The sequence below is a fragment of the Varanus komodoensis genome, unplaced genomic scaffold (genome assembly GCF_004798865.1).
Source record: "Varanus komodoensis strain SLA01 unplaced genomic scaffold, ASM479886v1 scaffold76, whole genome shotgun sequence".
NCBI classification, from domain to species: domain Eukaryota; kingdom Metazoa; phylum Chordata; class Lepidosauria; order Squamata; family Varanidae; genus Varanus; species Varanus komodoensis.
Window position 1 is genome coordinate 3,039,343 of NW_025336429.1, and position 22,887 is coordinate 3,062,229.

The 22,887-nt window shown below is 48.1% G+C and overlaps 1 protein-coding gene across 1 annotated transcript in view; it reads right to left on the reverse strand.

Moving 5' to 3' along the window:
• The window catches only part of LOC123035080 (zinc finger protein 883-like), a 154,031-nt gene that overhangs the window by 63,496 nt on the left and 67,648 nt on the right, over positions 1 to 22,887 (reverse strand). The window contains exon 6 of the mRNA XM_044452919.1: positions 4,642 to 4,975. Coding sequence (XP_044308854.1) covers positions 4,642 to 4,975 — 334 coding nt within the window. The remainder of the gene's footprint in view (positions 1 to 4,641; positions 4,976 to 22,887) is intronic.

Here is a 22,887-nt window from a genome sequence, read left to right on the forward strand (position 1 = left end):
TTTCATGCAGGTCTTCCACTTGGGAACAAGAAGCCAGATGCACTGCTTGCAGGATGGACTCAACACTCGGCTCAACGATACTGCAAAGGAGAAGGATCTTGGGATTGTTGTGGAGCACAAACTGAATATGAGCCAACAGGGTGATGCAGCTGCTAAAAGGGCAAATGCAATTCTGGACTGCATTAACAGAAACATCTCTTCCGAAACATGTGAAACACTAGTTCCTGTCGACTCAGCCCTAGTCCGACCTCGCATGGAGTACTGTGACCAGTTCCGCGCACCTAAGTTCAAAAAAAGAGGCAGAAAAACTAGGAAGGTTTCAGAGGAAGGCAACAAGGATGATTGGACTGGAGGCAAAGCTCTCTGAGGAAAGACATTCAGCCTCGAGAAGAGCAGACTCCGGGGGAGATATGATAGCACTCTGCAAGTACACGAAAGAAGGTCACAGAGAGGATGGCAAGGATCTCTTCTCAGTCATCCCTGAGTTCAGGACATGGAATAACGGATTTAAGTGAAAAGAAACCATCAACTAGACAGCAGGAGGAAATTCCTCACTGTGAGGGCAGTACGATGGTGGAACCTGGAGACATTCGGAAGGGTTCTGGACAGTCATCTGAGTGGGATGCTGTGACTTGGTGTCCTGCAATAGCAGGGGTTGGACTCTGGACCCTTCCAACTCTTTATTCTGTGATTCTGTGAGGTTTTGACCCAATTCGTTTAGGCCTGATGTTATGCAAGCTTTGGCCTAATTTCACACAGACCCTTGGCAAGCCCTTGGCAAACCTGCTCTTGGCAACGACTGTCCAACTGATGCGACGTAGCCCAGGCACGCTGCTTTGAGTCCCTCGTGGGAGAGATTCCCCAGTTGGAGGAGGAACCCTTGCTCACTAAATGCCAAATAAGCGCCGTGTGCACCATGCACACATCGGCGGTGCGTTTGTGTGGGGCGCTTCAATACAGATCTTCTCCCCATGTGCACCTTTGCTCAATGCCTGCACCAGGAATCTTCCACTTGCGGGCTTTCCTTTGCAACGGGAGCTGGTGCCTGCACTTGGCCTCCTCTGGCAGCTGCCAAGGACTCAGTAGGATCCCCTGCAGGGACCAGGGCACTGTGGGAAATTTAGAATGGCAGGCAAGCTTACAAGTCCACATCACCCCCCTCCCCCGGATTCCAAACCATGTGTCTGGAATTCAAGCTGAAAAAGTGGGAGTTTGGTCAGGGGAAATCTGTGTGTTGTTCAGGATCCAGAGCAGCTTCTGGATTTGGGAGTCCATGAGATACAGTGATCAAGTGTGGTACTGAGGAGACATGGGTTCAAGTTTCCTCCTGGCTGTGAAGATCAATGTGGGTTTTGGTCCAGATACTTGACTCTCACCCTCACCTACCTCACAGGGTTGTTGTGAGGATAAAATGGAGAGCAGGCAGCTCAAGGTCAACTCAGGCGCCTTATGGAAGCCGATGGGATATAAATGCAGCCCATAAATAATAAGAATTATATTCTGCAATTCTGTCTATACCCTTGGAAGAAACAATGTGGAGGGACAATCAAAGGAACGATCTGGAGGAACAATCAAAACTGGGGGGCAGTTTCTTTTAAAAAATAAAAATAAAGCTCACTTGTCAGATTCACCCTCTTGTGGTGCATTCCATAACTGTATTTGGTAAATTTGCAGGTATACCTATGCAGTCTTTGATGTGTGGAGGTTTTTTTTTTTTGAACCGGCGTGTTCTCCCAGAGTCCAGTCAAAGTCAAGGATTGATGGAACTCCACAATGATCGCTTGATGAACAGACTGAATAGACAGGTCCACTGACCAGTTTTCCACTTGGTGGGCCAATGTACCATATTTCTATTTAAACCAGAATATCTATTTCTGCATTTCTATCAGCATATGCAAATCCTATGCACATCCGTGCCCTTTTTTTTTTTTTTTGGTGGCGCATGTTCTAAGATTTTTACCAATTCACAACTGTCCAGCTTAATTTTGAAGCACAGCCAGACCTGACAGCTGGTTGGCTGGTTTTAAGCACCTTTAAAATTTAAATTCAGTGCCAATCACAAAAATAAGTTCTGTTCCTGTTTCATTCTGCCCCTCCAAGAGTCAGCATTATGTACTGGAGAATGAACAGAGGGTTTTCCAGATGGGAAACATGCACATTATTGCCTAGGAAACTAAACTTTATTTATTTATTAGATTTCTTTTTGAAGAACTCAGAGCAGCTTACAATCTTTCTTTTCCTGCTGCTCTCAATCTTATCCCCACAACAACCCTGCTATGAGGTGTGAGGTAGGCTGGTTATCCAGTGGGCTCCATGGCCAAGCAAAGACTAGAACCCAGATCGCCCAAGTCCCAGACCTGTGCTGTTAACCAGCTTTCCCCTAAAACTACACCTCCTTCCCTCTTGAGTTTTCCTCCTGGGAAACTGCTTCTGGCCACTCCCTACCTTAGAGCAAGTCTTTCACAGACCCCTTCAATGCCGGCCTTTCTGGTTACCAGCTTTTGCCTTGGTGGAAGGAAGGAAAAGGACACAAAGCTGACAAGGAAATGTTTTATTTGCAGTATTAACAATGGTGTGTTTGGCTAGTGTTATAACATTTTTTCTCATCGAGTGTTGGCCAGATGGCATTTCCTGGAGCAACCTACCATGTCCTCCGGACTTTGGATCCTGCCAATGTACACATCCAAAGAACAAGAAATGCCAAGCAACAAAGGAAGCCTTTTGGCTTCAGGCATGGGAAAGGGGGGGCTCTCTGCATGCTGTGGGACTACAACTTTCATCATCCCTGACCTTTGTTATGCTGACTGGAGCTGATGGGAGCTGGAAGGCCAAGAAGCACTGGAGAGCACGGGGAAGTCAGTTCCCTGCTCCAAGCAGACTCCAATTGAAGATCAAAACAGATGCAATTAGCCAGCAATTAACCCCTGCTGGAATGGGTGTCACTCGTCAGGGTTTGGAAGTTATTTGTTGTTTTGAAATTGAAACATCTCAAATAAGTTGTAATATGCAAAATAAAGAATCACTTCCATTATTTGAAGTATGTGAAATCAATGAAAATCACAAATGGTGGCCAAATGCCCTCCTGGAGTTTTTTAAGTCCAAAAATTAATTCGTGATTTCAAGGAGACAGTACAGCAACTCATTCCACCCTCATGCCTGGGCCATGTCTATCGAGCCATTTTTGGTCTTCCCTCCTCCCTGCTGAGAGTTTTCAGTCTCTTGCCATCTGTCACTTTCTAGTCCCAAAGAGCTTAAGATGCTTCGAATCTCCCAAGAGAAGCTTGTTAATGAATTTTATTTTCTAATAATCTTGGCCATAACATAAATGTGCAGGCAAGAGCTGGGAAAACTGCTCAGGTACCTACTGGCCATTCTTCACTGGCTTAAGAGAGCTGCCAGCCATTGCTGAGGGGAGTCTGAACTAGTTCTGGGTTGCAAGGCAGCTGGATGGGCAACATCTCAATCAGCCTGAAAGAAGTATTATGGGGTGGGGCTGCCCAGGACCAGCTGCCTGGGATGGAAACATCCAAGATGTACAACAAGGATCCTTTAAGATCCTTTCCCAGTCAGTTCTCTGCAAAACAGGACAGCAGGTGTGATTATAGGAAACACCCCAAAAACCTACAGCAGACTAAGGCATCTTTCTAAGGGCAGAACTTCAGTACAGACCGTAATGCATGTATAAAGCAATATTAGTGCCATTATGATAACCTCCCAGACCAGAGTGGGCTTTCAGGCCATGTTGAGGAGGCTTGAATTCAGGAAGGAGGACTAAGTAACCTCGGCCAGCCAGTGTGAGAGAAGAAAGAAGGTGGGAAATCTTGCAGAGAGAATGTCAGACATTTTCCCCTTAAAGAGATTATGCAAAACAACCCTGCAAGGTGGACCACACTGCCCTGAGACATCTAGTAAATTACCTCTTCCATAGCACTTTGCAAACTCAGACAAAGAACTCGCCTCTTACACAGAGAAACAATAGTTAAGGCCAGCAAGAAGCAACTCCACCCCTCCTACCTTTCCTGCCCCCACGTAAGACTGCTGTTTAGAAAATATCCTGCAGGACAGGTAATGGACCCCCCCCCCATTCTTTCTCTAGGCAAGAATTTTTTATTTCTTTAGAAATATAGAGACAGATTGGGATGCCACAGGAATTTCTGCTGTCTCAACAACATCAGGTTAAAATCTTGTGTCTCCTCTACACTTTCTAAATAAAATTCCCTTTCCTTTCTAAGTTTTGTGTGTGCTTTGTAAATGCAAAACTAGGACTTATTTTCTCGGGCTAAACATACTAAAACACCAGCAAAAGACACCCCGCCACCTTGGGTTTGCTGACATCCATGCCTGAGAGCAAAATAAGTTTTCGGATGAAGCTTGAAACTGACAGCCCTAATCCAGCCCACCTGTGGTTCCAATCTTGCTCTCTGGGTTTCCCTTTAAACTAAAATATATAGGTATTTTTGGCTACACCTCTTTTAAAGTCAGCCACACCCACCACCAGCAAGCAGCCGCCAAGCATGTCTCCAAAGTGGAATACGACCCTCAGGTGGAAAGAGGTTCACCTCCCGCACATAGCTCCCCTCCCCTGTGTGGATTCTCTTATGTGCTCTCAGAACTTCCAGGCCTCCTCAATCCACTAGTCACAGTTTTTCTCCAGCATGGATTCTCTGATGTCTGGAAAGATGTGAACTTTGGATGAAGCTCTTCCCGCAGCTGGAACACCGATAGGGCTTGTCCCCCGTGTGCGTTCTCCTGTGCTTCAGGAACGTTGACTTGTCATTGAAACTCTTCCCACAGTCGGGACATTCGTAGGGCTTCTCCCCCGTGTGGATCCGGTGGTGCTGGCAGAGATGAGCATTCCTGCGGAAACTTTTCCCGCAGAGGGAACACTTGTAAGGTTTCTCACCGGTATGCAGCCGCCGGTGAGCCACAAGCCTTGAGTTCCACCTGAAGCTCTTCCCACAGTCAGCACAAATATTTTCCCCCTTTCCTGTGTGCAGTACAGACATTTCATGGGGTTTGCTTTGTACTGCCCCTCTCGGACAGCCTTCCCAAGTGTCAGCCTGCACCCTTGCCAGTGCGGGTTCGTTTGTTGATCTGTCTCCCACCTCCCAGCATGGGGAGAAATTCTGTTCTGCTTCTCCCAGTGTAATCCGATGAACTTCTCTCTCGGAAATTTCCCATCCAGGTGGGGGCCCTTTGTTCTCATTCGTCTCCCTGCAGACTGTGGGAATAAAGCGAGAATCAGTGTGATGCAGGAGGGGTCCCTGGATTATTATTATTACTACTATTATTAGAAAATTTCTATGCCGCCCCTTGCCAAAGCCTCAGGGCGGCTTACAACACAATAAAATACAATACAAAAATAACAATATAAAATTAAAATTAATAATATAAAATAAATAAAAAATATAAGCGTGAGTTGTTTACAGAACCCAGAAATGAGGGGCACGCCACTCCCTCCTGCCTGTGCCTGGCAAATCATGGATAACAAACCCACACAAGCCTGCCCAACAGCTACCCAACCAGGTGTTGGGGGCCCCTCTCCCAGCTCAAGGAATTCTGCTCTGGAGAAGCTCTTTGGGGGATGCATTCAAGTTACAAAGGATTAAAATAGGTGGGCCAAAAAGGTAAAGGGCTGGTACCCAAAATATTAACTCATTGCACCTTCAGGCTTTTACTTCCAGCAACTAGAGAGATCAGGAATACATAGGAAACCACAGGTGGGTCTAGAATTCACCCTCAGGTCTGAATTTTCTCCCTCCTGTCTAAACACTCGATTGTCAACACAACAGTTAAAAACGTCCTGCAGCATCACGGAAATCAAGTGCAGGGTAGCCTAGATGGGGTTCAACTCAGATTGATACCTGCTTCTCCACACTCTTGCTAGAAAAAGCCCATGACATGAGAACCCACAATCAATGGTGAATACGGGTTGAGCATTGGTTGTTGCTGAACTGTGAGCTGGTGCTGAAACATGGGGCATCATGTTGATGGAATCCAGCTGCCTGAACAAACCATGGCCTGTTAACCACAAACAACCTATGAAAAGAACCCATGGTTTGTGGCTGGGTTGTCAACTATGGGTTGTTCACCATGGTGTACTGTCTCGGTTGGGTTCAGACCACATCCTGAACTGAATCTCTAGCTAGGGTCAGTTGCAAGGCATGTGTTTGCACAGTTTCGCTTGTGCAACTCTTGTGTAACACTGACTGCAGCCCTTTCAGAAAGGCCTGCTCTGGTGGCCAGACGCTTTCCAGGCTCGATTTGAACCTGGCTGTCTTGCTATGAACCTTTCCAAGGAGTAAGGTGGGCAGGAGAGGCCATTACCTGCAAAGGCCTCTTGGTCAGGGATGTATCAGGTAAGGTAAGGGCATCCTCCTGTGTTAAGTCCCGACTATAAAGCCATTCAGGAACCACACATGGCCCTCCATTTTCTGGGACTTTGGAAAGGTTATAAAGAGAGTCATTTTTCCCATCTGGCCTTTCAAAATGCGCAGTTCTACCATTTTTGTTGTTTTCATGCTTTATTGTTCTCAGTTCTGTATACCATTTCGATGGCTGCTTAGCACACCAAGCTAGGCCTGACCCATGGTGATCATTCTGCAGCGAGGAAGAAAATCCGTGTTTGCTTCTTCTGAATCTCTTACCCAGGCCATTTCACTGGGCCAGCTTTTCTCAAGCTGTCATCCTTGGATGCACTGGACTCCAACTCCCATCATCCGCAACCTGGAGACACGCACCACTAGGCTGGTCTCTCTCCCGCTCTCCCTCTCTCACACACACACACGCACGCGCACAACACAAAACCTGGAGTCCACATTCTTTCTTCAAGGAGGCTGCAAACTAATATCATACAAGAGATGTCTGGAAAGGAAGGAAGGATTCAGAGAAAAGCTCAGGGTCCTACCCGGCAAACCGGCATCCTCAGCGCTCTCCATTTTGACCTCTCTCCAGGCCAGTCGGAGCTCCGTGGCTGCCTGGGTTGGCTCGCTGGTGGAGAAATCCGCCACTTGCTCCTCAGAGGGTCCTGTCGTCTGAAACTGCGGGGGAGATGCATTCAGGGCAATGTAGTCACTGGGGCATGGGAGCTGACAACCCCTGGAAGCCTGGGACCACAACTCCCATCAGCCCCGGCCTTGGCTGTGCATGCGGGAAGTTGTGGAGGGGACCCCTGACCTGAACTATTGAATGCCAAACAGGGGGCATTTTAGGATCCGGTTTGTGACACCAGCCTTGTAAATGAGCCCTGAAGTTTACTCATCTACCAAAGAACTCCCCGCCCCAATTACCAGCTGTGACCACAGAGGGGGTAAACTGGGATCAACTGGTAGATCTCCAAATGAGTTGCAGTAGGTTGGAAAGGCTTTCTGGCTCCCGGATCCATGACCCAAAGTCGGATTTCCCTTCAAATCGCTGGAATCAACAAAGTTTGGGGAGTCAGGGGCAGCTTCGTGTGGTCAACCCTTTCCCCACCTGCATTCCCCCCACCCTGTGTGGGACTACAATCCCCATCACCACCCAGCCAGCAGAAGTCACCTTCCAAAAACCGAGGGGCCTCCAGCTGTGTTAGGCTACAACTGCCATCCTCCCTGGTAAGCATGCTGGCCAGGGCGAATGGGAATTGTAGTCCTACACATCTGCAGCACACCTACCACCAGCACACTCTGCAAGCCTTCCAAAGCCATTCTTTTGCTTTTGGCTCATGTGTGGGCAAAATTCGAGGGTCTAATGAAAAGCCCCACCCAGTGCTAAGCACCGAGTTGATTTATCACTTATTGAGTTACAGAATTTTTATCCTGCTGCCAATCTAAGTACAGTGGTACCTTGGCTCACGAACTTAATCCGTTCCAGGACTCTGGACATGATACAAATTGGTCGTGAGCCAAGTCAAATTTCCCCATAAGACCTTTTTATGTAAACGTCATTTTAATTGTTAACAATATTTGCTTATTTATCTGGCCAGGGTGACTTCTTTTATATTTTATATTTATTTTATATTGTTAATTTTAACTTTATATTGTTATTTTTGTATTTTATTGTATTTTATTGTGTTGTAAGCCGCCCCGAGGCTTCGGCAAGGGGCGGCATAGAAATGTTCTAATAAATAAATAAAATAAATAAGGTTAATCCGTTCTGCAACTATCTTTTACTCACAAAAATTTGAAGCAAAGCGACAAAGAACAACAAAGATCGCAGCCATCTCTCCCCCCCCCAGCATGACCGCGATCGCACCCGTGTTCCCCGCACAAGCACGACCGCAATCACGGGTGCGCTTGGGGGGGGGGGGAGACGGGCATGATCGTGATCGTCACCCGATGCAGAGTTTGCGACCTGAGGCAAAATTTTTCAGAAATTTCTGTTCATGACCCAATTTGGTTGTGAACTGAGGCGTTCGTGAGCAGAGGTACCACTGTAGATTCCAAAGCGGTGAAGAATAAAAAGATAAAACCGTATGCATTGGAAACACAACAGCACTAGAACCTGCGGCTGCTTGGGAGGAAAGGCCTCTTGGAGAACTCTTTAGTGGGTGTCAAAGCAACATGGTGGTGGTTCTTGCCTGATCTATAAAGGCATGGAGAACCACAGGGAAGGGGCCACCACGCTGAAGGCTCTTCCCCTGCTGGACCTCAGCCAGGCCAGCAGTCTGTGTGGGACCACCAGGAATATGCCTTCCAATGACTTCAATGAGGGGCAAGCTGGTGAGGGAGAAAAGCCTCTTTCGAATACCCTGGGACCAGGGTCCGCACATTCCTTCCCGCTCCGTGCCAGGGCCTGTGTGCTGAAAGGGGGCAGCTCTCAACCACAGCTGAGCTGCAGGAGTTTTGCACATGCTCCTGCTTCAGGACCACGCACAGAGTTCCTCATCGCAACAATCCTGCCCTGAGGTCACTCAAGCAGCCTGTGTTTTTCTGTAGAAGAGGAAAGCCCTGAGTTCCAACAGTCAGCATGGAAATGACAGGGCTAGTGGTTTTTTAGACTCGATGAAATACAGATTAAAAGCAGAACCTGAATGCCAGATTAAAACATAAGATGAAAACAGATACAATTAAGAAATGAAAGAACAACAGACAGGGCTATAAATCAGAAGAGACAGTTTTCCAAGGTTGCCTTGAGCATAAATTCACTACACTGCCTAGGCAAGCTGCCCTCTCTCCATCTTTCATCAGCACAATGTTAATGCTACCAGCCTACCTTACAGGGATGTTGTACACAGAGTGAACTGAGAAGCACTTTAAACACTCGCACAAGTTGTACCTGCTGTTTCTGCTTCTCGTTCGCTTGTTGCTGCTGTAGGAAACTTTCAGCCAAGGCTACCGCGTGGGAACACGTCTCTGGTCCATTCCCCCGAACCCAGCTCTGCATTTCCTGTGGCAAAATGCTCAGGAACTGCTCCAGGATCAGTGTTTCCAGGATCTGCTCCTTGGAGTGCCGCTCGACTTTCAGCCACTGAGAGCAAAGCTCCTGCAAGCGACTGTACACACCTCGGGGCCCCTCGGCTTCCTGGTAACAGAAGTGCCGGAAGTGTTGCCGCTGCTTCTCCCGGCTCATGGCATCCCCTCGCAAGATGGCTGCCTTCACTTTCCCATAATCCTGTCTGTCTTGGGCAGCCAGGCCACTGAAGGCCTGCTCTGCTTCTCCTCTGAGGGCTGGCCGCAGTCGGGCCGCCCACTCCTCCTTGGGCCACCGGCAGGCCTCTGCCACTTGCTCAAAAGAGGCCAGGAAGGCCTTGACGTCGTCCCACGGCATGGGCTCCTCCAGCAACTCTGGGACCCTCAGTTCTGAGTGAGGGGACCCCGCCGTCTTCAGGAGCTCCTGCCACTGGGCTTCCCAGCACTGGGACAGCTGCTCTTCAGGTTCTTGTTTCACCTGCTGCGGCCCTTCCCATCTTGGGAATCTCACCGTGCAGCCACTGTCCAGACGGCAACCCTCCTTCCTTGGCTCCAGTCCCACTCCAGTTTGGCAGCCCATCTTGAGCTCTTCCCCAGTTCCCATTCCCAGTTCTCTGCTTGCCCCAAAGTCAGCCTGGCCACACAGCCGCTTTCCCTGCTGGTCGAGGGCCATTCTCCCAGATCTGGGCGAACTCAGCTCTGTTCCAGTATTTTGGGTGGAGGGATTTTGTGGGGGTAGCAAAAGCTGCTTTTACAGGCTTGCGCAGCCGGAGCTCCTGTGGGCAGTAGCCTGCTTTGTTGAATGCATGAAATCAACATGGGCGCTGGGCTGGCAGGAGGCTTCTCTCCCTCTGTCGGAGGCAAGGGGGTGCTTGGAGGGGAGCCAGGAGGCAGGAGCCCGGAGCAGAGGGAGGAAGCCAAGAGGCAAAGCCAAGCAACACGCTGGGGCTGCACAGATCACCACCACGCTGCTCAAAGCCCTTCTACTGTTCCCTGCCCAGAAGGGTCCGGTGGCCAGCAGGGGCGGGCAGGGCCAGTTCAGAACCAGTTAATATTTCACCATGCAGGCCGCAAGCTGCATTTGGAAGGCAGCTCGCTTGGCGGTTCTAGCCCTGCAGCTGCCTAGCTCCTTTCAAGCGCCCTGTCGGCTCCCTTTCTTCCTCTTGAATTAAGCCATCCACGCAGCCAAGCGCCAATCCAGATCTATCCCTTCCACTGCTGGGGAGGCGATCAGCTCCAGCAAATAAAACTGGAAGAAGCCGGAGGAGGAGGGCAAAGAGGTGGGGCAGGAAAAGGGTTGCATCCGCTGTGATTTGCATCCTCCGCCCATGCCCTCCCAGGTTTCCTGCTACTCTGGTCTTGGTATCCCGCCTCTGCCCATTGTAACCCTTTGGGTGCTGGGGGAGATCCGTGCTGCAGTTTTCCCAGGGACCAGCTCCTTGCAAAGGTCGCGCAGTGGGCGGGAACTCCAAGGGGAGGGGCATCTGGCTTTTACATAGGGGGTTGACTCCAGATTTAACCAAATGCACCTGGGCTGGCAAAACTGGCCTCCTGCTTATGGCAGCCCCCTTCCCCCCAAGCCCATAAAAATGCCGCTCAGAAGATGAGGAGAGGTGGCTAGAAAAACTAAGGAATTTGTCCAGGGTTGGATTCAGGATCTGCCTTACCCGAATGAAAGGGACTTTCTACAGAGAAGATGCCTCCACCAGTTTTTCAGCGATTCCTCGCCCACCAAACATATCAATCCATTGACTGGGGGTGTAGAATCATGGAATACTAGCGTTAGAAGGGGCCATGAAGGCCATCGGGTCCAACCTCCTGCTGGTGCAGGACACCAAGACGCACCATCTCACTCAGATGGCTGCCCAGTTTCCCCTTCAACCTCTCCAGTGCGGGAGAGCCCACCGCCTCTCCAGGCAGCTGCTTCCACCTGCTTCCTATTGCTGACAGTGCGGAAGCTCTTCCTGATGTCCTTCCTGAATCTGCGTTTTTGCAACTTAACTTGAATTGATTCTTCGGTGTCCCACACCCTGGTGTCAGTGAGGAGAGATCTTGACCATCCTCTTTGTGACAGCCCTTGAGGTACTTATAGAGGGACGCCATGTCCCCCCTCAGCCCTCTCTTCTCAAGGCTGAACATGCCCAGTTCTCTCACAGGGCAGGAATTCTCAACCCTGACCATTTTTGTTGTCTTCCTCTGGACCCGTTCAAATTTTTCTGCATCTTTCCTAAATCTTGGTGCCCAGAACTAGACAGTATTCCAGATGAGGTCTGACTAGTGAGGAGTATAGAGGAAGTAATACTTCTGTTAATGCATCCCAAAATAGCATGTGCCCTTTGGCGGCTGCATCATATCGTTGCCTCCTATTCAGCCTTTTGTCCAAATTTACTCAGAGATCTTTTTCTTTTTCAGTTCTGTTGAACTGTGCATTTCCCATTCTGTATTGATGCCTTTGTTCTTCCTAGGTAGAGAATTGGCACTCATCCTTATTGAACCTCATTCTGTTGCTTTCAGCCAGTGTTCAAGTTTATCAAGATCACCCTGGAACTTCATTCTGTCTTCTAGGGTGTTTGCTGTTCCACCCACTTTTGCATCGTCTGCAACTCTGATTATCTTTCCTTGTGCTTCCTCATCTAAATCATTAAGGATGTTGAAGAGCACTGGGCCTAGGACTGAACCCTGTGGCACCCCACTAAATACCTCCCTCCAGTTTGAGATGGGCCCTTGGATGAGCACTGTGTCCAATTTAGCACCCAATTCTGGATCCACCTCATAGGTTTTCTATCTACTCCCGTTTCTTCTGTATCGCTTCTCAGAATGTCATGTGGCACTATGTCAAAAGCTTTGCTATGGTCTAGGTAGATTATTTCCAGTGTTCCCTTTGTTTGGGACAGTCCAAAAATGAGATTAGTCTGGGTCTCTTGGAGCAGTGGCTGGTGACAAAAATGTCAGTGGAGCAGTTAAAATAAATTGAGCCCAAAAAACTAGTAATATAGACCAAGTCGTGCAGGAAAAACATGCACGGCTTTGTTCTTGCTTTCAGTGGCCCCATTTTGTCCTTCCTTGGGAAATCCCACTGGCAGCTTGGAAGTGCTCCTCGACCCAGAGCTATCATTGGAAGCTCAAGTAACAGCAGTGGCGAGGAGCGCTTTCCTTCAGCTTCGGCTGATCCATCAGCTGCATCCCTACCTGGAGAACGACTGCCTGGCGACAGTGACACACGCGTTGGTGACTTCCCGACTAGACTTCTGTACCGCGCTCTACGTGGGGCTGCCCTCGAATACGGTCCAGATACTTCAATTGGTGCAAAACAGAGCTGCCAGGCTGCTGACGGGGACTGGGCGTTGTGCTCATATACTCCAGTCCTCCATCAGCTTCACTGGCTTCCCATTGAACTCCGGGCCCAATTCAAGGTGTTGGTTATCACCTATAAAGCCCTGAACGGCTTGGGACCTGGTTACCTAAAGGAGTGCTTGTGTCCATACGTGCTCTCCCGCCCCTTGAGATCGGCGGCAGAGGCCCTTCTTCAGGAGCCCTCCGTGAAGGATATTAGGAGGGTGGGAGGGCCTTCTCTGCGGTGGCGCCCCACCTATGGAATGGGCTCCCCAGAGAGGTCCACCTGGTGCAGTCGTTACTTGCTTTTCGGCACCAGGCCAAGATCTTTTTATTTAAACGTAATTTTAATTGTCGATATTATTGATTTTAATAACTTTGGCCAGGATGTCTCCAATTTTATATTTAATTGTATTGGTGATTTTATTTACGTTTGTAAGCTGCCCCGAGCCTTTGGTGAATGGGGCAGCATAGAAGTTTGCTAGCTAAATAAATAAATAAAGGCAGCTTTCGGAACTTACCTATAGACACTGAAGTTCCATGTTTTGGGGAGCCCCAAACACCTGACATTTGTCCAACCTTCCCCAAGGTCCCTCCAGACGTTTTGCTAACTCCCATGTTCCCAGGTCATTGGCTACATTGTCTGGATCTGATGGTAACTGGTAGGAAGGATCAAGGTTAACAAAGGACAAAATAATCTTAAATTGTTCTTTAAAGCCATTTTAGGCTGCAATATATGGAGTCAAATATCTATCTTCCAGTCCAAGCGCCAAACACTATTTTGGACATCTTCTTTGGGACCCAAAAGCAAAGGAAAGCAGGCCAAAAACACAGGCAGTCTGTTTAAAGCAGCAAAGGAAAGCCAATTCAATCTTGAGAATTTGGGGGGAATATGTAAAAATCCGAAGGCCTTCCCACTCTATGATTTTTAAAACTGCCATTCATCAGGAACCATGCAGAGTCTATTGAGAAAGCTAATTTTAATAAGAGTTCTTATAACAGCACATGCAGGTTCTTCCAAAAATACAAAAGTGTTTTTGAATTTTAGACTATGACAGACTTTATAAAATGATTTCCTTCAACCCTCAGTCCAAGCTAATATGATCAAACCTGAATTCAGAACGGCAGTCCCTTGGCAACATGGTGAAGATGGATTTCCTGCCTTCCTAAGAAGGGCAGACCTGCCCTTAGTGGGAACAGCTCCGGGTAGAACTTCAAATGCCCATGCAAGATTTGGTTGGTACTATAGGCTGTTGGTTAGACATTTGCAAAAAGCACTTGTAAAAAGGGGAGGAGAAAGGCAATTTCTGTACTTCTTCATACTGCCTGGTTGAACTCGCCTTCTGTAACCTGCAGCCTTCTAGATGTGTTGGTATCATAGCTCCCATCACCCCCAGTCTGGGAGTGATGGGAGAGGTAGTACAACCTACCCAGAAAGTCCCAGGTTGGAGATGGCTTCAGGAGGCACGTATGTTGAGTATGAACGCAAAAGGATCCACATCTGAGACGGAGACGAGGCCGGATCCATGCATAACAGCTAGCCCAGCCGTGTGTGTCCATGTGCAGGCCCAGGACCCTCGGTGGGCAGCCCGGGTTGAGCTGGGCCGTGACTCTTACACACAACCGATTTTCAACCCACAGGCAAGTTAGCATGAGGACGACACCCCTCGAGGGGCAAGCCCAGGTCACCTTTCTAGGGAAGATGTGGGGGAAAGGCCCCCCATTTTATCCACGGGGTGGGAGGGGGGTTCACACAATGGATTATAACATTTCACAAGACATGGTCAACTTTTCTTTAAATGGTCTCTCGACAGAAAAAACCCGGCTACTATACATATAAAATCTCAGTCCTGCCTGGAACTTCTCCTCCCTTATACTTCTTTGTTTTACTTGCAATGCGTGTTTTTTTTTTAATGCAGCAGGGTTTTCAAAAAATGGTATCACCTCCCCTACAGCCTTAGGTGGTACAGTCCACTCTTGACTATCTCAGGATTTCCCCCAGTGGCTCTGGTGTCACCTTTCTCTACAAAAGGCCCTGAAAGTTGGCTGTCAACTTTTCCCTTCACTTTAGAAAATAAGGCACACATTTGTAAGCATCTTAACACATGCATGCAACAGCAGGAATATTTTTTTTAAAACTTAAGCTAGATAAGTCAAACTGCTCTTACTAATCCTTGACTTTAAAGAAGCATGCTGCTCAAATCATAATTCTTCTTTCTCATTGCATTCTTTGCAGAATTTTTAGAAGTTAAAAAAATATTCAGATATTTTGAGAGAAATCAGAACAAGCTAACAGCCCTAATGCAATGTGTGTTAAATTACGTTGAAATCATCATGCTTAATTGGAACGTCTTAATTCGGGAAGGCTTTCCTCAAAAGAAGTATATGACAAGAGGGAAATGTATCACATGCTGACCATTTTTTACTGACCAAGCAGTGTCTTTAAGAACTACCCTTTAATACAGGAATTGGGGGCACAATCTCATGCTTGTTTGGGCAAGAAAACATCTTCCGACTTCCAGCATGCTTGAAGTCAAAGAACTTTTTCCTGTCTGAATGGCCAGAGATTGTGGCCTAAGGAAATATCAGATTTCTTTATTTTGGCTGGGGTGGCAGCGAAGGGTTAGATTTGGGAGAGGGCTGGGGGTGGCGCCAGGGGAGGCAGGGGTCACCACAGGACAGGTCAGGATCAGCCTTCCCCAAAGATGAGGATCAAGCCCACTTCCCTGTTGGCTGATGGGGGATGTAGCCCAAATGCTCTGCAGGCACCTCTTTGTGGGGTGGATAGGTGGGTTAGATCATCAGAGCCACTGCAGAACTCACACATACCCAAAGCCATCAGGGGCAGCAAATAAAGGCACAGTCCCCAAATAAAAACCTGCTTCTGCAAATCTTGTAAGAGCGGGAGAAATTGCTGGAATGCAACGGTAAGATTTATCTTTCCCCCTAAACCTCAGAAGAGGAGCCCCGTTTTCCTACAAATCCCATCCTTGGGTTGCATGACCCACCCAAGCAAAGTAATTTTCATGGATAGCTTTTCTGGTATCTGAGCTCCTCCGTGGGTGGACTTGCCTCTTACTGACTTTAGTTTGTTGTTAGTTCTCGAAAAGGAAAAAAAGAAACAAAGAGCATTTTTAAAAAGACTCAGGTCAAGAACTCCCAGCCACTCCCAGGCCCCTCTTGCTCGGTTTGGCTCTCCCCCCGCTGCCGATCACAGCCTCCCCCTGCTGCGAGCGTGCATCAGCTGGTGCCGATCCCGCTTCCACTTGCGGTCAAAGCCTTCCCCGCAGAAGGAGCACTCGTGTGGCTTCTTCCCCGTGTGGGTGCACTCGTGGCGGGTCAGTTCCGACCGCCAGCAGAACCCCTTCGGGCAGTAGCAGCACGTGTAACGCTTCTTCCCGGAGTGATTCATCTCGTGCCGGATGTAGCTGGCCATGCCTTTGAGGGCCTTGCCGCACAGCAGGCAGATTTTGACCTCGCTGTTGGGGACCTCCTGCCAAAAGCTCCCCTTCTCCTGGTGCTCAGGGAGGGGCGCCGAGGGGGGTGTCGAGGGGGGCACCTCCACGGGGTAAATTCTTTGCAGCCTCTCCGAACGGCGGCGCTCCTGGGTGTCTTCCCTTTGTTTCCAGCGGTAGGGGAAGACCGTGTTTGCTCGGCCGGGGAACCTGGCTTTTAATTTCATCTCCCCATAATGGCCCCATTGGAGAGACTTCTTCTTGCTTGTGCCGGGCTGGGCATAACCTACTGGACAGACAAGGAGTCCCAAAATGCCCATCAATTTTGTTTCCATGCCTCCCCACAGGCGACGCTCTCTGGGAAGTTCAAATATTACAAACCCAAAGGGGAGCACAAAATCTTTTAACACGCACCATTTGAAGGCAATTCAAAAATGTTTTCTAACCGTTCCCCCTTATCCTGCAGAGCCTCAGGCAACTGCTGACAGTCAGAACAGAAAAATGAGGAAGAAGAAGAGGGGGAAGGGGGAGAAATCAGGTTAGGTTGGTCTACATTTGATATGAAAGGATCATCATGCTTTGGAAACAAGAAACCACTTTTGGTCTGGCTCACCAACCACAGCAGCATCATTTCTTTCTGCATTTTAAGTAGTTTTCTTTTAATCTGAATATATTTTGGTCAAGCTGTTTCAGTCCTGCCCAGGATTATTGGGTGCAGTTTTAGAAATCAAATCAATAAATGTACTTTGAATATTTCAGCTCTCCACCACTTTTCCTACCTGCTCCCATTTTATCCTCATGGCAACCTAACAAGAACTACTGGCTGAAAAGATGGGAACGAATGAGTGGTCCAGCGAGTTTCATGGCCAAACTGGGATTTGAACCTGGGAACAGGTCCTAGTCCCACCTGTTAAGCCTGCCTTTCCCAACTCTTGGTTCTCCCCCACACAGACATTTTGGACTCAGCCTCAGCCAGCATGATAGAAGTTGTAGTCCAAACCACATGGAGGACAGATATTAATTTAGAAAAAAAAGGAGTGAGCGGGGACACGACCAGAAGCAAGAGGAGGCCTGGCGTGGAGAAAGTGGACTGGGAAGAATTTCTCTCTTTTTCTCACAATCTTAAAATCCAAAGGGATCATCCCATGAAGCTGCGAATTGGGAGATTTGGGACAGATGAACGAAAGAAAGGACATCTTTACACAGTGCAGAACTAAACTATGGAACTTGCTGCCACAAGATGCAGTGGTGGTTTCCAGTCTGGACAGCTTTAGAAGGAATTGGACACATTCACGTTAGAGGAGGCAGTGGCTATCAATGCCTACTAGTCCTCATGGTATATTGTGAGCAGCAAGTTGTCCAAGGTGGGAAAAGAATACAGGCCAAGCCAGTCCCTTGCTCTAACCCAGCATAGCTTTTCTTATGCTCCTGACTAAGGAAAAGCTACTAGTCCTCATGGTGATATGCTAGCTCTGGGATCAGAGACACAGCGTGCCTCTGTACACCAGTTGCTGAGGTACATGGGCAGGAGAGGGCTCTTGCGCTCAGGTCCCGCTTGTGGGTTTCCTTTGGGTGGTTGTTGTGGGAACAGAAGACCCTGCCCTGAGCCAGCACGGCTCTGAATGGGAAAGGGCTGCTCTAACCACTAGGCAGGATTTTAGATGGGAATCTACACTCTGCTGCCATCAATTCTAAGCAAGCAACAACTCCCCACCCCAGCAATTTAAGAGGCAGGAAAGAGACAACTCCCCAAAGCTCTTCTTTTTTTAAAAAAGCACACACCTACAAAACACCACTTACCTGCATAGGGCTTATGGAAAGAGTTGGTCTCACTCTTGGCCTGGGCTTGCCTTTTGGGGCTTTCCCCCTGTCCCTTCCCTTGACTGGAAGTCACCTCTTCTAGCTCCTGAAGAGGGCAGAGAGAAATAGCAGTTGGTGGTCACAAGGACAAGGAACAAGCTGCCCACAGCGGCCCACCTGGCATACCTTGAATATCTTTTTAGTGCCAGGTAAGACTTTCCTCCAAGAGAGAAAATAATTAGTTTTAATAGTATTGGGCATTTTGCCATCTTTTTAAATAAAGATTTAATTTGTACAAGCAACAGTTGCTTTTATAAAATGTGTTTTAAATTTGCCTTTTAAAACTCTGTACTACATTTTCATGATGCTTTTATTGTCAGCGATACTTCATATTTTATTTTTATTGTATCCTGTCCTATTGTAAGAAACCCCCCGGAGAGCTTTGACTATTAGGCAGCACAGAAATAAAATTAACAACAATAATACAATAAATAGTGTTATGTTACGTTGTAATATAACAATATGCTACTTCTGCTATCAGAGGCAGGTCTGTAAATACTGGTTGCTGTGGAACTTGGGTAGGAGGGTGTCGTCCTGCATTCGGGTGTTTGGTTTGTTGTTATGGGAACAGAATCCTCTTTAATCCAGGACAGACTGTGATTGACGTGGCTCCTATGTTCTTCCCCATTAATCCAGAAAGGTTGCGTACCCTCAGCCTTTCCTCAGACCCTTGAAAGCTGTCTACCATGAATGTTGTGGCTCCAAGTTTCCTCCACTGAGCAGGAGAATGGTTTAGGTGATCCCCAAAGCCCCTCCTAAACCCACGGTTCCGTGATGCAACAGAACCGTGACAGAACTCTGCAATATTCTGTAGCAAGGCCTTCTCCTAATTTCTACAAACATTTACAGATAATTGAGAGTATGATGGGCTTCGTAATGTTTCCCTTGATTGGTTTCTGGCTATCACTAATGCCTTGCTGGTTTACGGGATGGCAGTCATCTAGCGGAAATTGGCTTTAGCTGTTGCACATTTTTGGATGTTTGCATTTTGTTATTTTGATCTTAGAAGTCACCTCCTAAGAACACAAACCTACTGAAATGCCTGTAAGGCCTCACACTTGGAGGCATCCGATGCAAAACAGGGAGAGAGGCGATCCCAGTCTCCCTTGCTCCTTCCACCCCTCACCCTTAATTTTCACTAGAAGGCAGTTTTGGGACATCTAGCCTGGATGTTTTGGAGTGGGAGGGAAGGAGACTGGCGTGGGGTCAGGACAGCTTGAATCTGGCAACCCCATTCCCCACCTCTCAATGCTCTGCCCCTTTTTACCCCTCTCCAAGAGTCCTTTTCCCAACTTCAGAGATCAGCTCTGAACTGAATTCCAATTTTTTCCTGGCCACCTGAGAACACAGGACTATTCTCCAACATTTTTAGTACTGAACATATCTAAAAAAACAGAAATACAAACAATAATGCTTTCCTACCTGCTCTTCCTCCCTTTCAGCGGCATGAAGCCGCCTCAGGAAATCTTCGGCCAGAGAGACGGCTTGCGTGCAGGTCTCCGGGGCGTGTTCCTGGACCCATTTCTGCATCTCCTCGGGCAGGACGTTCAGGAACTGCTCCAGAAACAGCATCTCCAAGATCTGCTCCTTGGTGCATTTCTCCACCTGTAGCCACTGGTGGCCCAGCTCCTGGAGCTGAGCACAGACCTCCCGGGGACCGCTGGCCTCCTGGTAGCAGAAGCGGCGGAAGTCCTGGCGCTTCTTCTCCCGGTCCGCCGCCTCCCACTGCAAGATGGCGGCCTTCACCTTCTGGAAGTCTCTCCGGTCTTGGGCGTCCAGCCGCATGAAGGCACCCTCAGCTCCCTCATTCAAGGAAGGCAAGAGGCGGGTCACCCACTCTCTTCTGGGCCACCGGCAAGCCATGGCCACCTGCTCAAAGGAGGCCAGGAAAGCCCTGGTGTCCACCCATGGGGAGGTCTCCTCCAGCAACTGCTCCTCCATGTCATTCTCTTCCAAGAACTCCTGGAAGGCCATTTCCCAGAGGTGCCGCAACGATTCCCCCGATTTTGGTGGCTCATCAAGGAGTTCCCCAACTTCGCCAGCCTCGTCAGCACTGGGGTCTCCGTGGAGTTCTTCCGCTCCTTCCTCTGGCTGAAATCTGTTGGGCTCTTCCTGAGATCCCACCTCTTCCATCTTCTGCTCCATCTCCGCGTGGTACTTGGATCTCAAGGTGGCTTTTTTCTGTGGCTGAACACTGGCCATTTTCTTCTTCTCCTGCCAGGAAAGGAGCACTTCTGCCAAACCTGAGCTAGGCCTCGCTCGCAAGTGAGTGGTTTAAAAAGGACTGCTGTTGCTGCTGAGCTCAAAGCGTGTTGTCACGAGAAGTGAGTCCACTCAACCCGTGAAGAGACTCTTCTCTCAGTGACACGGAGCTCTGCTAGAAGAATCAAGATGGAACCGAGGGACAAAAAGGTGAGAAAGCTTCTAGACCCTGCAAGAAACAGAACCCAGGCCAGGAATTAAGAAGAGACACCAGAACAGGAGTAAGGACTCCAATCTGTACTCATCCTCTTCTTCCCAGGTCTGTAAGGAGTGCTTGAAGGAGGTCCTGCAAGGTCTGTTTGCTGCAGCAACCAAAGCAAAACATGGCCACGTTTTGGAACCATGGCCAAAAGTAGCCTTTCTGTTCAGTTGCTACAAATTTAAACAAGTAGAGGACCACGCTTATTTATTTCATAATGTGCATACACTCCTCGCCCCCCACGCCCCAGTAAGCCAAGCTCCCAGTCACAAATGCATCGCCTGTGCTGATCTTGCATCCCATGCTACCTGGACCTTTGAACTGGAAAAACCGGGGAGTAAACTTGGCATCTTGTGTTCGGAAAGCAGATGCCCTTGTAGAGACATTGTGCCTCTGAGCACATGTTAGGCCTGGAAATTTGTTGCCAGTTGATCTGGGCTGGGCAAAGGGGGAAAGAGAAGCAAAAAAGAAGGAAGGAGAGAAGAAAACAAGAGACACCAGAGAAAGAGAGAAGAGAGTGTGGCAAAAACACACAGAAGCAACATTTTTCTTATTCTGCCCCTCCACAGGTTTTCAAGAGAAGGGTTCTTCCCAGCCTTGGGATGCCAGTGGCCTAGTACCACCAAGCCATGTCATAAGACCATGGCTGGACCAGTTCACGAGCCCACCCAGCCCACCCCTCATGAGGTCCCCATGGTGACTGCACATAGGTACACTGCCTCCGATACTGGAGGTAGCTACTAGTCCTCATGGCTAAAGGCTACCTCCTTTACCCTACTCCACAGGAGTCCGGTCCCCTTTTAATCCTGTTTGAATTGGTGGCCAACACTCCATCTAGTGGCAGGGACCTCCACAGGTTAACTCTGCTCTGTGTGAACCAGTCTTTCCTTTTCCCGTACTTGTTCTTCTCCCACTGCTCAAGCTTTATGGGTTCAGTTCCCATTTTATGAAAGAGGGAGAAAAATGTCTCCCTGGCCACTTCCTTCACCTGAGGCACCGTCCCTGAACACCTCGGACATGGTGTTCTTGCCCTCCAGATGTTTAGGATTACTCACTGCATTCCTGGGCTGTTTTCACCCCATCACCACACAGAGGAAATGCTCCAAACCTGCATCAATTCAGCAGCATCCTTTCTTTTACCCATCTCCAAATAAGATCACCAAGCAGGCCCTTCCAAATGGCATCTTTTCACAGAGTTAAGAAAAAAGATGCTTTTCTTTTCTGCTGCTGTAAGCAGAAGACCTGCATTCATTCCAGCCCCCGCTTGGCTATGAGGTACCCCAGGTAGCTTTGAGCCTGTCCTGCACTCTCAGCCTGAACTACCTCGTAGGGTTGTTGTAAGGGAGGGTACAACGGCCCAGAGGCCCACCTAAGCTGCCTTGCATTCCCAGCAAGAGCAAAGAGGCAAGATATCAAGGCCATAACGAGGAGCACACTTCCAAGTCAAGAAAAGAACCAACCCTTTGTCAGAAAGTGTCCTCTTAAAATTTCCTAAAACCTACATATAAAAGTGTGTGTGGGGGTGGGATGGGGGGGTGTTAGCAAGGAAACATTAGGAAAATACTAACCTGATTCAGGTTCTTTGCCTCCAAGGAAAAGACAGACAAATCCTCACCTTATCTCAAGATGGGAGTTGTATTTTTGACCCGAGGCTACTTCCATTGTTTTGGCAAAAGAGGCATTTCCACCCTATCAGCTTGTGGGAGATTGAGGGACTGGATTTGGTGTTGAAATGGAAATCAAGTCTGTTATAGGTAAGGGACAATGTAAAATGCAGTCATTTTTTCCACCTAGAATTCTACTACTTTGGTTTAAATGGGTTTTTAATAGCTTTTGAAAGCTTCCACTTTGCAAACCATTTCATTTTAATTGTTTCAAGAAAGGTTTTCATGTAGCATTCTCCCTTTGTTTTTTTAAAAGATAGTTTTTAAAAGCTTTAGTTTTGTTTTTTCATTTTAATTGTCTCAAAAAGGCTTTCTGCCTGGGAAAGGGGGGGGGGGTTAAAAAACAATTTTTAGAGCTTCTACTTTTCAAATCACCTTATTTTTCCCCTAAAGGTCTTTCTGTCCAAGATTTTGCAATTGTCTTAAAAGGTTAAAAATCTAAGTGTTAAACAATTTCATTGAATTTTTTTCAGAAGGACTTTTCATCTAGAACTCTTTCATTGTTTTAAAAACTGGAGGGAGGGGAGTAAAATAAAGCACATCTTTTAAAAGCATCCATTTTCTGTTATTTTAATTGCAAGAAGGGGAGCTATACTAGTCCTTGGTATTCTCCTTAGGATTGTGTGTGGGGTTGGAAAGATGTAGTCCATTCCACCCTGAAGCTCTCCTAATGTCTTTGGGCCAGTTACTCTCAACCTGACCAACCAAACAAGGCTGTTGTGAGA